General features: G+C 45.6%; 1 protein-coding gene across 9 annotated transcripts in view; it reads right to left on the minus strand.

The window, feature by feature from the left end:
• The window catches only part of ITSN1 (intersectin 1), a 222775-nt gene that overhangs the window by 44448 nt on the left and 162855 nt on the right, over positions 1–15472 (minus strand). For all 9 annotated transcript variants that reach the window (XM_073361581.2, XM_073361520.2, XM_073361526.2 and 6 more), the window contains 2 exons: positions 13137–13303; positions 9335–9380 (listed from right to left, as the gene is read on the minus strand). In XM_073361581.2, the coding sequence (XP_073217682.1) occupies positions 9335–9380; positions 13137–13303 (213 nt within the window). The remainder of the gene's footprint in view (positions 1–9334; positions 9381–13136; positions 13304–15472) is intronic.

Genomic DNA, 15472 nt, shown 5'->3' on the forward strand with positions numbered 1-15472 from the left:
TTAGGCATAGTATACACCACATTAATGGGTATTACATGCACAATATTAATATAATACACACACACACACACATCATTAATACCATGTGCTGGGAAGTTATGTTAACTGAACACATTACAATCTCCCCACAATTCTGTTCACCCATATCAAATATCCGACAACACTTTCCAAAGCTGAAGTCAGCTTTGGAATTAAAAACAGGAAGCCTGTCAAAACCAAGATACATGTAGTGGCATGTCCTAGCACAGGTTGGGATGTACCTCTATGCCCAACTGATTTGGGACGTAGTATCCAAAATAGAGGTAAGGAAAGTACAAAACAGAACAAGTTAAGGAACAGATACGAACCTGGGGTTGGATTTTAGTGACACGTAAAAAGTTTTGTAACTTTTAAAATCATACTATAAATACTGCTAGCTGAAAGAGAAAGTTACTCACCTTGCAGTAACTTGTTTCAGAGTAACAGCCGTGTTAGTCTGTATTCGCAAAAAGAAAAGGAGTATTTGTGGCACCTGAGAGACTAACCAATTTATTTGTTAGTCTCTAAGGTGCCACAAGTACTCCTTTTCTTCTTGCAGTAACTGAAGTTCTTCAAGATGTGTGTCCCTATGGGTGCTCCACTCCAGGTGACGGTGCATCCCAGCGCCGTTGATCGGAGATTTTCAGTAGCAGTGCCTGGTCGGGACGCATGTGCTTAGCTGCTGTCTTGCTTTCTCGTTAGAGTCTGCCTGAGCAAGCTTCACGTGCGCCCCAGCCCCCCGCTCCTGTTCCTTCTCTACCGTGGAGAAGTCAGTACAGAACTCCAAAGTAGAGGGGAGGAGGGCGGGGCATGGAGCACCTACAGGGACACACATCTCGAAGAACTTCAGTTACTGCAAGGTGAGTAACTTTCTCTTCTTCTTCAAGTGGTGTCCTTGTGGGTGCTCCACTCCAGGTGAATATGAAGCAGTACCCACTAAGGCTGGTGGGACTTTGGAGTTGCGACAGTGAGTACTGTAGACAGTACTGTATGGCACACTATGGTGTCTGCCGTGGTATCCTGTGTGATAGCATAGTGTTTAGTAAATGTGTGTTCAGAGGACCACGTGGCCACCTTACAGATATCAGGAATAGGTACATTATGGAGGAAAGCAACAGATGTTGACATGGTTCGAGTAGAATGAGTTCTGATGCCTTTGGGCGGTTGAGCATTTTGAATGCAGTAACAGGATCTGATGCAGTCAGAGATCCACTTGGAAAGTCGTTTAGAAACGGCTGCACCCTTTGATTGCTTGGTAGTGGAGACAAATAGGCGGGAGGACTTACAAAATGGTTTAGTCCTGTCTAAATAGAAGGCCAGTGCTCGTCTGACATCGAGGGTGTGCAGCGTTGCCTCGGGTGGAGTCACGTGAGGTTTGGGATAGAATGTAGGTAAGTATATTGGTTGGTTAAGGTGGAAGGTGGATACCACTTTAGGGAGAAATTTAGGGTGGGGTCGCAAGGTTACTGTCTTTGGAGAAGGTTGTGTAGGGAGGGTAGGCCATCAGGGCGCTTATTTCCCCTACCCTCCTTGCTGATGTTATAGCAACCAAGAAGGCTACCTTCATGGACATATGAAGAAGAGATGAAGTAGCTAAGGGCTCGAATCGAGGTTTCATAAGACTGTGAAAAATGAGATTGAGATTCCATGCAGCTGCAGAAGGGTAAATCTCGAGGTAGAGATTTTGTAGGCCCATGAGGAAGTGTTTTATGGTGGGGTGGGCAAAGAGTGAATATCCGTCTAATGAATCATGGAAGGTGGTAAGGGCCGCTAGGTGTACCCTGATGGAGCTGAGCGAGAGTCCGTTCTGTTTTAGTTCTAGGAGGTAGTCCAGGATGTTAGGAAGGGTTGCGATATGGGGTGATAACTGTTTGTTTGAACACCACAGGGAAAACTGCTTCCACTTCTGCAGGTAAGTTTTATGAGTGGAGTCTTTTCTAATATGCAGGAGGACATATCGGACTTGCTCAGAACAGGCTAATTCATGGGTCTGGAACCATGAAGGAACATGCTGTCAGGTGGAGTTTCTGGAGCTGGGGGTGAAGAATTTGTCCGTTGTCCTGGGAAAGGAGATCTGGTCTGTTGGGGAGAGTTCATGGAGGACCATGACTGTCTCGGTCAAGCTGGGGCAATGAGTATGACCTGGGGCTTGTCGTCTCTGATCTTGCGAAGGACCCTATGTATCGGAGGGATTGGTGGAAAGGCATATCGGAGAGAGTTGTTCCACAGGATGAGGAATGAGTCTCCGAGGGATGCAGTCCCGAATCCCGCTCTGGAGCAAAAGAGGTGACATTTGCAATTCTGGGTTGTGGCAAAGAGGTCTATTGACGGGGTGCCCCATTGGGCGAAGAGCTGTTGTAGTATTGTGGGGTGCAATTCCCACTCGTGTTCTCTGAAGAAGTGTCTGCTGAGCGCATCGACAGTAGTGTTGTGACAGCCAGGTATGTATGACGCAACAATTTGTATGCACCAATTCCATAATCGGATGGCTTCCATGCCTAGGGAGTGCGATTGTGCTCCCCTTTGTCTGTTGATGTAAAACATACACGCTATATTGTCCGTTAGGATCCGGATAGATTTGTTCTTTATGAGGGGAAGAAGGTGAAGGCAGGCTTGTCTCACTGCTCTGAGCTCTAGGAGGTTTATGTGTAGACGCGTCTCTGGCACGGACCAGCGGCCTTGTGCCCTGTGTCCCCTCAAATGTGCTCCCCAGCCGATTAGGGAAGCATCTGTGATGAGCATGAGCGTGGGGGATTGCTGTTGGAAGGCAAAGCCCATGCAAAGGTTCTCTGGTCTCGTCCACCATTGCAGGGAAGCTAATACGTTCGCTGGAGGAGTCAGTAGCGTGCAGAGGCTGTGCCTGCTGGGTTTGTAATTTGAGTTGAGCCAACCCTGAAGACATTTCATGTGCAGCCTGGCGTACTTGACCACGAAGGTAGTGGCTGCCATGTGTCCAAGGAGCTGCAGGCAAATTCTTGCCTGTATCCTGGGACAAACAGAGAGCGTACGTGTGAAGTGTAGGATAGTGAGGAATCTGGTGTGTGGTAGTGAGGCTCTGGTTCGAACTGAGTCCAGGTGAGCGCCAATGAATTTGATCTGCTGTGTAGGCATCAGGGTAGATTTTTGGGCGTTTATTTGTAGGCCAAAAGTGTGGAAGAGTGAGATGGTGAAATGGGTAACTTGAAGCGTCTAGGCATATGAGTTGCCCTTGATGAGGCAATTGTCTAGGTAGGGGAAAAGTATAATCCCATGTCTGCAGAGGTGGGCCACGACTATGGCTAGGGTTTTGGAGAATACTCTCGGTCCTGTGAAGAGTCCAAAAGGGAGTACCCTGTATTGGAAATGGTCGTGTCCGATTGTGAAGCATAAGAAGCATCTGTGGGACGGATGAATGGATATGTGAAAATAGGCATCCTGTAAGTCAAGGGCTGTGAACCAGTCCTCTTGTTCCAGCGCAGGTATTATTGTGCCCAGTGTGACCATCTTGAATTTTTGTATGCTTACGAATTTGTTCAGTCGGCATAGGTCTAGAATAGGCCTCCATCCCCCTGTCTTTTTCTGGTCAGAAGGTAGAGCTTGTGTCGGCACAGGTTCCACTTGATCATGGATCACGTTGATGATCCACTTCTATGCGAAGTAGGTGCTTGTGAGAGGGGTCCCTGAAGAGGGATGGGGAAGGGTAGGAGGGTGGGATATAAAAGGGGTGGAGTAGCCGGACTGAACTATTTCTAGGACCCAACGGTCCTGTGTAATCTTCTGCCAGGCACGGTGGAAAGTCTGGAGGCCGTGGCCAAATGGGCAAGTAGGCAGCGGAGTTAAGGAGTGGTCCTGCAGACCCTCAACCAACGCTTCAAATTTGTTGTTTATTTCCCGGAGGGTGAGAAGTAGCTGTTTGCGCTTGGTTTTGTCTGCGCTTAGGAGATCTAGGGCAATTTCTAGGCACGTTGTAGGGTCTGTTCTGAGGCCAGTGACACTGTGGTGTATGTGGCCTCTGGTAAGGTTGATACCGTTGTCTCCTGGGAATTGATGGGTAGATGCCCAGGGTGTGTAGGGTTGCTCTAGAGTCTTCCATGATGTGAAGGACCTTGTCCATTTTGTTTGGAAAAAAGTTTGTCTTTATTGAAGGGGAGGTCCTTCACTTTGGTCTGCAGGTCTTTGGGGATACCTGATGCAGAGAGCCAGGAAGCTCTACACATAACCACAGCAGCTGTGGTAGTATGGACAGCTGTATCCGCCATGTCTAGAGATGCTTGTAGGGCCATTTTGTAAACAAATTGGCCCTCGACAAGGACTGATTTAAAGTCTGCTCTCCTGTCCTCTGGAAAATGTGAAGTAAAGTCAAAGAGTTTATTGTAGTTATCAATGTCATAGCTTGCAAGTAGGGTGGAGTAGTTTGCAATTCTGAATTGCAGAGTGGAGAAGGTATAAACCTTGTGACCCAGGGTGTCAACACATTTGAGGTCCTTGTCTTGCAGGGTGGGCCAGTAGTGTGACTGTTTTGTCCTGTGGGTCGCTGCATCCACTACAAGAGAATTTGGTTGTGGGTGAGAGAATAAAAAGTCTACGTCCTTAGCAAGAACATAATATTTGCGTTCAGCCTTTCTGCAAGTTGGTAAGATAGAGGCGGGGTCTGTCAGAGAGCATCAGCTGGTTCTGGGAGTGTGTCATTTATGGGAAGTGCTATCTTTGAGGGTGCAGAGGGTTGAAGGATTTTGAGGAGTTTGTGTGGTGTCTCCTGGACGTTTTCTAAAAGGTATGTCTTGGCTGAGTGCCACCCTCTTGAAAAGTTCCTGGTACTGTTTCAGGTTGTCCACATTCTGTGGAGGCGGAGGCATGAGGGCTCTGTCTGGAGCTGATGGAGAGTTAGGAGTCAGCGAATCAGGGTATGGTCCCTGGCCCACATCTTCCGAGGGGGGTTCAGGTCCTCTAGAAGTAGATGGAGCTGGAGATGGAGGCACAGAAGGAGCTTGTGGTCTCGTGCAAGAAGCATGAGGTCGAGTGGCAGTAGGAGCTGGCCAAGGGTACCAATGAGGCAAACGCATTGGATAAGAGAAATAAGGTGCAGCCCACGGTGGGGCGAAGTAGGGAAACTGAAGCTGATGGTTGTTCACCGTGGTCTGAGGTGTAAAAGGTTTCGGTGGAGGAGGAGAGGCAGGTGGGGAGAACTCCTGCTGTTGCTGCATATCAGGCTTGCTGTCAGTGAAGGTGGCCAGATCAGGTGGGGACAGTGGCTGGTCAAAGAGTGAGCACTGTGTGTCCAGGAGCGGAGAGTTAGGCTCAGGTGCCACTGAAAGGTCACCTTGACTCAGCAACTGTTGTTGCTGTTCCCTTGGGTCTGAGTGTGCTGCGCGAGGTCTCTGCTCAGAGGCATGCACAGACTTTTGTTTAGCTTTCCCCGGTGCTGCGGGTCTCTTGTGTGCGCCCTGCGGGAGGTCTGCTGCTGCTATGTGAGCAGCAGGCAGGCTCAGTGCCAATGTTCTTGTCGGCACAGGAGCAGAGCGCACTGTTGGCACCAGGTCTATTTTTGGTGCTGAAGAGGCCGGTGCTGAGGAGATCTTCCTTGCACAGGAAGTTGGGTCCCTGGCTCTGCGCTCCGCGAAAGCGGCTGGGATGGTCAGAGGCTCCTGCCTTCGGCGCTAACAGCACTGAGGGTAACGATCTTGCAGGAGACCCTTTACCCTTGTGAAAGTCTCTGCTTGGAGACAGTTGGGCTTCTTGCCTCTCTGCCTGAGAGGGTGAAGCCGTGCTCCCAATAGGTTCAGACCTGGCTGGGGAGCATGAGGGAGAGAGTTTAACAGTGCCCTTCTCCGGAGGCGGCTGCAGGGATTTCCGCATAAGAATAATTTTCAGCCACAGGTCTCTGTCATGACAAGCTCTGGTTTTGAGGCTTGTGCAGTGGAGGTGCTTAGCAGGGACGTGTGTCTCACCTTGGCACTTCATCTAGCGTGAATGTCCATTGGACTTTGGCATAGAGTCCTGACAGGGGAGACACTTTTTAAATCCTGAAGCCCCTGGCATTGTTGAACTTGGAGTGCCAGGGGAGAGTATCTCCACGGGAGACGAGCTTGAGGAAAAAAAGTGGGTTTTTTTTGTTTTTTTTTAAAGTAATTAATTATTCTAAAGGAAGGGAAACAACTGGGATGTTATTAACTACCTATTTCTATATTTTTGTGATTGTTTCCTTCAGAGACCAGGGAAGAGTGTTAGCACTGCCCCGAGTCCTGCCTTCAGCCAAGGACGGTTGAGAAGGAACTGAGGGGGGCACAGGATGTGCGCACAGACTCTAACGAGACCCCGAGACAGCAGCTGAGCACGTGCATCCTGACTAGGCACTGCTTCCAAAGATCTCCGATCAACGGCGCTGGGACGCACCGTCACCTGGAGCGGAGCACCCACAGGGACAGCACTCAGAGAAGAATATGTACTTTTAAAGCACACTTCCTGTGTAAGGTGAATACGCTGCAAGATAACAATTGCTTCCCAGAAGAAGGATGTATGTGTCTCCTTTTCGTATTGTACTCTTTTGTCTTTAGACAATACATTTGGCTAAGTCAGTTATTTGGTCTCTTGAAAATTTTTAAGAGCAAACCATGAGTGCAGTCAACAATTGGCTATACCTTTGAGTCAATAAGCTGCCTGGAAGGAAGGACCAGCTGGGGCTTGAACCTAACTATAGACTTCTAAAATGTCAGAGCCTCCTTGGGACAGGTAAGTAATGGACCTTTTAGTTTCCTTTTGTTCTTCATAACTACTTTGGCTCCCCTTTGTCTTGGGACCTATAGAAGAGTCAGCCAGGGAAAGGCCTAGCTGCTCAGGAAGCAGCCCAGGGATACAGAAGTGGGTCTGAACAGACAGACATCATCTGCTTCGTACAAGGTCACTGGGCTGGAACCCAGAGTAGAGGGTAAAGCTGGGTTTCGCTACCAGCCCACCTAGGGTGAGGTGTGAAGACCACACAGCCAAGGGCTGGGCAGGCCCCAAAAGCCTGAGTTGGACCCAATCTCTCGAATTAGGCTGCCAGACCATCGGCACGTTGGCCTTGGCTTTCCGCAGAAGAAGCAGGCCTAGAAGTGGCCTGGCTGGAGGGTCTAGTCACAGGAAGAGAGAACAGCCCAGAGCCAGAGCTGCTGTCAGCATGGAGTGCCAAAGCAGTAGGAGAGCCCTTACATCATGCCCAGCCATGGAGAGGTGAATCTGCAACTGAGCAGACTCTTCCATGCACATGCACACACTTGCCTATGTGTTTCTGCACAGAACAGCAGGAAATGGTGATTGACTCCTAGATCTATCTCCCCACCAGCAATGGTAACAATGGAAGTTAAGAATGAATGAGGTTATACTGGGGCAGCACATAGATGAAAGAAGTGACACCTGAGGCTAGTCGGCTAGGGAACTCAGAAGAGGACCAGTTGAAGAGAAAGAATCACAGGCGCAGAGCCTTGGAAGGTATGGGGAGAGATTTTCATAAAATAGGAGCAATCAGCTGTGTTGAAGGCAGCAAATAAATTGAGAAATAAAGAATGGAAGAGAAGCCTTGAGATCTGTCCAGAAAGTTTCCTGGTAACCTAAAGTGGAGGTGGTTGAAGGCAGTTTATACGAAATGGAGACACTGTTTAATCCGATTTTGAACTGAATGTTCAGAGTGAAGAGGCAGACTGATGTTGAGGGGCTTGAGGTTGTGGGAAATGATGAAATGTTTAAATGCAGAAGAGTGGCTCACTGAGGATGAGAGAGAGGGACAGTTGAGGTGGGGGCAAGGGAGTCAAAAAGGGATAGAATCAAGGGAGCAGGCTGAAGAATTGGTGGCTGAGAGTAGGACAGACATCAGAATTGGAAGCTGGGCTGAAGGTGCAGCATGTCCAGTGTGCAAGCAGGAGGCTGCAGACAGCATTTTTAAAGTTATCTGGACAATGACAGGATTACAGCTGGAGAAGAACTGATGATAGTTATATGCATTTTACTCTACAAAAGTGAAGTAGTAAAGCTATTACGCAGAAAAGTTGGATATACTGCTATTGGAGAAACTCTGTGGGCCTCTGGATTTTAGCTAAAGCTATTCAGGGGCAAGAGAGCAGGAAGAGAGAAACTAGATGTGGGGTTTATCAAAATTAGTTTTAACTGATAAAACTCAGAAATACCCATCTTCCACTGTAGCAAGCCATAATTATGATATTAATCTACTGTATTATTCTGTACAAGTCTGCTGGAGGGAGCAAAAATTGGCTCTCTCTTCATCTGTCTGCCAGAACATGAGAGTACTTCTATTTTCTTACAAATCACCATTTAAATACAGAAACTGAATTATTTGTTCAGACTAGAGGTTTCAGAATATCCCCTTTCCCACACACAGAGGATTATTGCTACAAGTTCACACAAGTTATGCCATACCTGCAAGTTCAGATTTTCACCTATTACATGGGAGAAGCGGGAAGTTAAAGAGGAGGCTCTTAGAAATCTTTCAGAAAACAAACAAACAGCTCTATTGCATTCTGAATATATTCTTTATTATTTCTGAGTGTTGAATTCTCATGGGAAGAATTCCAACTGAATCAAAAGCCAGCTCAAGAAAGTTAGGCCCCTTTTAGCACAGTGCGTATACAGCTTGAAGACACAACCCTTCTCTGTATAAACACTGACATGTCTGTAATCAGTTTTGTATTGCTTCTGAAAATTCAGAAAATAGCTGTCCCTGTGCCCCCACCCACTACCAGTTTCTGCCAAGAATGCCCAGTCTTCTTGCTGCTCCTTTATTTAGAGAAAGTACTGAAAACATTCAACCATCTCACTAGAATTTTCACTTCCTGTTGGCTGGGCATTTAGAAACACTGAAACCTTCATGCTGACCAACAGACAGGGCCAACCCTCAGTTTTGTGGGCTGCTGGGGGAAGCAAATTGTGCAGGATTCCAGGCAGAATGCCATAATCTGAAGTGGAATGTGTACTTCACCATGTTTATCAGACATGTACATAAAACTGCAGAATCCTCATGGATCAACTGCCCTGTTATATGCACTATCCCCAAGTTATGTGAATTTACATTCACTTTCAGGCAACAGTTTTTTGGCGAGTTTTGTAACCACCTGGTGCTTTGATACTGCCGTGATGGATGCTGTACAAAACCCTAAAGCAGATGCAAATGTTTAAAGAAAGGTAACAACATACTGGGCTATACCTAGGGAAAGAGGGAAGAATAAGAATGAGCAACTTATTAAATTGTTTCAAAGGAGATTTCATTCCTATTTAAGTTTCTTACTCTTTGTTAGAAGCAAATATAACCTTTAGGAGAAATAAAATGTTGCCACACTGCGTAACTCACCAGGTTTCTTCCCTAAACTTCCCGTTTTTCCAGCAGTTCCAGGGACCTTAAAATAAAAAGGCAAATATAAAACTTACACATATTCATATGTTTATTTCTCTTGACTACCAAAATGGCTTTGCTACAGCATTTTCCAAAAGAAGGCTCTGAAGAGTTAGTGACTGTCCTAGAGTGGATCTATCCTTGTAGCAATTCTCAGATGGATTGTCACCCCAAATATTATCTGTAATAGTGAATAATGAATAATTAAAAACAAACATCTTCACTAGTTTAGGAAGGAAAGAGTGTTTTTAGTTTGGAGAATCTGGGAAGGTTTCCAGCTGTGTGACAGATCATGAACCCCATCAATCTAAAGGGAAGATGATAATCTGAGTCAGAGTTCACAGTGGGCGAAATTGCTCCAGCTAAACCAGATAGAGAACCAACCTCTGAAAATCCAAAAATCCTATTGCACATCAGAGTTATGAAAAGTCTGCCCAGAAAAACAGTACTTCTGAATGCTGGTAATATTATTGAAACCTTCACCCCTCTTCTGCTCTCCCCTGCATGCTGCTCTCACTTGTGTTATATCTAACATTAGGCTGTCAGATCCAAGAACAGGACCATGTTTTATTTATTCTTAAAGTGCACTGCATAAATAATGAACAGTGGAGATTAGATTTATCCTTTAATCTACTGCAGTGTTTCCCAAACTTGGGACGCCGCTTGTTCAGAGAAAGCCCCTGGCAGGCTGGGCCGGTTTGTTTACTTGCCGCGTCTGCAGGTTCTGCCGATCGCGGCTCCCACTGGGCACCCTCAACCCAGTGACAACTAGTGGCGTTCTGCTATTTTCTTTGTTGGGCCTGCTGAAGTGAAAAAACAGATTGACAGAGCCAGAAGAGTACCCAGAAGTCACCTACTACAGGACAGGCCCAACAAAGAAAATAACAGAATGCCACCAGCTGTCACCTTCAGCCCCAACTAAAACCTCTCCAGCGCATCATCAAAGATTTACAAGCTATCCTGAAAAATGATCCCTCACTCTCAGATCTTGGGAGACAGACCAGTCCTCACTTACAGACAGCCCCCCAACCTGAAGCAAATACTCTCCAGCAACCACACAACAAAAACACTAACCCAGGAACCTGTCCTTGCAACAAAGCCCAATGCCAACTCTGTCCACATATTTATTCAAGTGATACCATCATAAGACCTAATCACATTAGCCACGCCATCAGGGGCTCATTCACCTGCACATCTACCAATGTGATATATGCCATCACATGCCAGCAATGCCCCTCTGCCATGTACCTTGGCCAAACCGGACAGTCTCTACGCAAAAGAATAAATGGACACAAATCTGACATCAGGAATCATAACATTCAAAAACAGGTAGGAGAACACTTCAACCTCTCTGGCCCCTCAGTAAAAGATTTAAGGGTGGCAATTTTGCAACAGAAAATCTTCAAAAACAGACTCCAGTGAGAAACTGCTGAGCTTGAATTAATATGCAAACTAGATACCATTAACTTGGGTTTGAATAGAGACTGGGAGTGGCTGGGTCATTACATATATTGAATCTATTTTCCTATGTTAAATATCCTCACACCTTCTTGTCAACTGTCTAAATGGGCCATCTTGATTATCACTACAAAAGTTTTTTTCTCCTGCTGATAACAGCTCATCTTAATTAATCAGCCTCTCACAGTTTGTATGGCAACTTCCACCTTCTCTGTACGTGTGTGTGTATATATCTATCTATCTATCTTCTTACTATATGTTCCAGTCTATGCATCCGATGAACTGGGCTGTAGTCCACAAAAGCTTATGCTCTAATAAATTTGTTAGTCTCTAAGGTGCCACAAGTACTCCTGTTCTTATCACAGAAGAGATAACTGTATTTTCTATTTTAATAGAAAAGATGAGTGCCCTTTCAGTATCTACATACTGTACTACTGATAAAAAAGTATCACTCTTCAGTCCTTCCAAAAAGTGAAAAAAGTTAAGTGATGACTACATAAGCACTAATATTCCATATTATATATATATAGCCCACAGAGACAGTAATATCTCATTAACACAGATGTCAAGACTTTAAAAAATGTGCACCAAAAGACAGGCTCCTAAATCCTTATTTAGGCACCTAAATCCAATCCAAATAAGAGTTTAGAAGCCTAAATTTAGACCCCCATTTTTTAAAGTCTTGACCATAATATTTTTATGTTGAAGAGAAGTGCAGTAAGTCAGTAGAATACAGTATATTTCTCATCTTGTTGCAAGAAGGAACTTAAGTGTATACAGACAACCACATAATGACCCAGCTAACACTCACTGATAGATGACAATTGCATTCTCAAATAGATGAGAATGTGCATGAGAAAACATCTCTTAGGTTTAATACAAGATACCATCTCCAGAAAAGAAAAGCGAATCTCCGCCCATGTCCACCCCAGCTAACAATATTGACAAACACATTCCCCCTTTCAGGGCCTACACATGTGGTCGGAGCGCATTCAGTTTCAGAACTTCTGGAATTAAATTGATATGAATCTAACTTCACCAGAATATGGCTATTGGGTAAGATTAGTTTTTCCCCTGGGCTTGTTCCCTTGGGTTCATTATTACAATACCTTGCTTTGGAAAGAAAAGATTAATATTTTATGTTAGGATATTTCCCCTTTTTATATTGTTTCAAGTCATATCTTACTGCCCATTCTCTTTGGTCATAGTACTGTTAACTGGAAAACAGCAATAATTACTCTGATTTGGCTGTACATGATACCATACGGGCCTTTAATAACGGTAAGTGCCAGGGTACTCCAGGTGTTCTTAACCTTTTTCTTTCTGAGGCCCCCCACAACATGCTATAAAAACTCTAGGGGCCAGTGGAGATGGGGGACTTGGGGCTCTCAGCCAGGGTTTGGGGGGTGCCGGAATAGGTGTAGTTTGACTTCTATTTTGGGTAGGCAGGGGCCAGCGGGACTCAAGACAACTCCACACGGTGGGGTTGGGAAGGGAACACCACCTGACTCACCTCAGCAGGCCACCCAGCCTGTCTGGGTGTGGGGCGCAACCAAAAATTATAACTCAAAAGGTCGGGGGCTCAGCTCAAAAAGTTTGAAAACAGCTCAGGTTACAGGCAGGGGGGTAACTAGCGGCTGTGTGTCGGGAGGGCTCCCCTGCAGCCTCTGTTCCCCGAGGGCTCTGACCGCCATGGAGCCGGGTCTGCTCACCCAGGCAGCTCTTACCAGCTGTGTGAGCAAAAGGGGCTGGGAGCTGAGGAGCAGCTTCAACCCCCTGCAGCAGCAGAAGACAAAGCTTTGCGCCTCCAACCTGGCCAGGGCGTGGGGAAACAAGGAGGTGGAGGGGGCTAGAGCTTCCCTGGGGCTGCCCTGCTCTTGCACTGTAGTTTCAGGGGGGAGGACGGTGTAACACCCCTGTAGCCCTCCAACTCTGCCTATGGGCTCAGGGTTTCTGCCCCAGGGGGAGCACCGGGACTCAAAATGCAGCCATGCTGCTCCCAGCTTCAGCCCTACATGGAGTGCTGTGGCTCAGGCTCTGGGTTTTAGCCACAGGGCCCCGTGGCCCTCCTGAAATGGTTTGTGAACCCCCTGTTGAGAACCTCTGGGGTACTCCATGGTAGTTTATACAGGAATATCTCTTTCAAATTTCACCGTAACAATGCTTTTTTCATGTCCAATAAAGTTGTAAGATAAAAAACCCTCCATATGATTCACTGACTTGAAATCATCAAATGAACATTATAAAGTGGACAAATGAGACACAAAAAGGATAGACTTTGTAATGTTTCATATCTCTTTACCTCAGAATCTTTCAGTCTCACATAATTAGAAGGAAAGACTCCAGATTTGTCACCCAATGTTCCTGTCCACCAGTCACCGTCTTTTTTTGTCACAAGAATCATATCTCCTTGTTGAAAGATTAAGTCTCCTTGTTCCGAACTCTCATATGTGTACATGGCAATATATTCTGGAGGAGAAGTTGTTCAAAAAAAATGGGAAATGCTTGATGAATCAAAGTATAATTTTCAAAAAGTCTATCTTTATGAAGGTAACACCATATGACCTGTCCAAAGGTTAGATATTCATAGCTTTCTGCTCTATTGCTTCTGTATAGGCAACACCTCACTCCAAAACGTTTTCCCTTCCTTCACAAATGAGGTTTAATATTTAAATTTCTAAATTAGATCTTCTTCAAGACTACTTAAAATTCTTTAAAGCCTTCTATTCTTTAAAAAAAAATCCTGTTATGGATGAAGTTATTTTTGGTAAACCTCTAACATGACCTAAGTATATACTATTTTTTTTTAGTTAAAAAAACAAAACAAAAACCTCCACCCAAACTTGTTCTTCGAGATGTGCTTCACATGTCCATTCCACTTTAGAGGTGCGTATATGTTTGCCAGTGCGCCGAAGCTGGAGAATTGTTTCCCATAGTGGTCCCAATCAGGGCAGAGCATGCACTCTCTGAACATTCATGTTGCTAGCCAAAAGTATACAGGGGTGGAGCCACCCAACCCCTCTCAATTACTTCACTCCGGAAGCCAGTACTTGCTGTGACTCTGATATAGAAGGGAAAGAGGGTGGGTTGTGGAATGGACATGTGCAACACATCTTGAAGAACAGCTACTGAACAGGTAATGCAACCCTTTTTTCTTCTTCGATTGCTTGCACTTGTCCATTCCACTTTAGGTGACCCACATGCAGTTCTAGATGGAATAGGAGATCGGACTGCAACACCATGCTCCTAAATCTAGCCTCAAGGTTTGAGGCTTGGAAGGGAGCATAATGTGTGATGAACATATGTATAGATGACCAAGGTGCAGTCCTGCAAATTTTACTGATGGGAACGTGACCCAAGAAAGCAGCCAATGCTGCTTGTGTTCTCATAGAGTATGCTAAAATTCTGAGGGGTGGAACCTCAGAAATATCATAGCACAGATGAATAGAGGAGATCCAGGAAGAAATCCTCTGCGAAGTGACAAGTTGCCCCCTCATCCTGTCAGCAAAGGAGACAAATACTTGAGGAGATATTCTAAACAGGTAAAAGGCTAACACACCCTATGGAAGTCCCAAGAATGGAGTTTTTCCTCATCTTAGAGAGTGAGGTTTTAGGAAAAAAGGTTAGTAAGTATATAAGCTTATTTAGAATTCAACACCACTTTTGTGAGAAATTTGGGGTGTGACACATGTTAACTTTCATAAAGATAAACATAAAAGGAGCAACAGCCAGCAAAGCCTGAAATTCTGTTACCCTCTTGGTCGAAAGTAATAGCCACCAAGAACACTACCTTAATTCAGAGATGAGAAAACAAATCACATAGTTATAGGTTCAAAAGGAGGCCCCATTAAAACAGAAAGAACCAAATTCAGATCCCCAGATGGTGTTGGTCCTAATAGGAGGAAAGATCCTGTCCAAACCTTTCAAGAACCTAACAGTTGTAGGGTTGGAACAAGACATATCTTTCATCTACCGGAGGATGGAATGTGGCAACAGCTGCCAGATGAACCCTCAGGGAAATGGTAGAAAGTCATTTTACCTTTAGGTGAAGCATGTAATCCACAGCAGACTGAAGGGGAGCCGTTGAAGGAGAGGTATCTTCCTGCTGCGACCACATGGAGAATCTCTTCCATTTCTTGAGGTGAGTATAAGTGGGAGTGTTTTCTGCTATTTAAAATATTTTGCACTCCAAGGGAACAGACAGCTACCTGGGAAGTCAGCCATTGAGCATCCAAGGAGTAAGGTAGAGGCTACGAGGTTTGGGATGCAGTCTGGCCACGGTCCTGCAAAACTATGTCCCCGAGACCTAAGAGAGAGGTGTGGGATCTTGAATTGAAAGACTCAACAGGTCCGAGAACCAAAACTGATGGGGGCATGCTGGTGTGGTCAAAATTAGGATGGCATGATCCTGTCAGAGTTTGCTCAAAACACTTGGCGCCATAGGGTTGGAAGGAAAAGTGTAAAGATGTTTCCTCTTCCAGGATTGCAGGAGGGCATATGACACAGACCCTGGCCTCTGCCCTGCCCTGGTACAGAGAACTGGTGACACTTCCTGTTCTGTTGAGTGGCGAACAAGTCTATTTCCCCAAATTTGAAAAATGCACTTTGCTTTGTGATCTTTGCTAAATAATCTGCTGA

The sequence above is a fragment of the Lepidochelys kempii genome, chromosome 1 (genome assembly GCF_965140285.1).
Source record: "Lepidochelys kempii isolate rLepKem1 chromosome 1, rLepKem1.hap1, whole genome shotgun sequence".
Taxonomy (NCBI): domain Eukaryota; kingdom Metazoa; phylum Chordata; order Testudines; family Cheloniidae; genus Lepidochelys; species Lepidochelys kempii.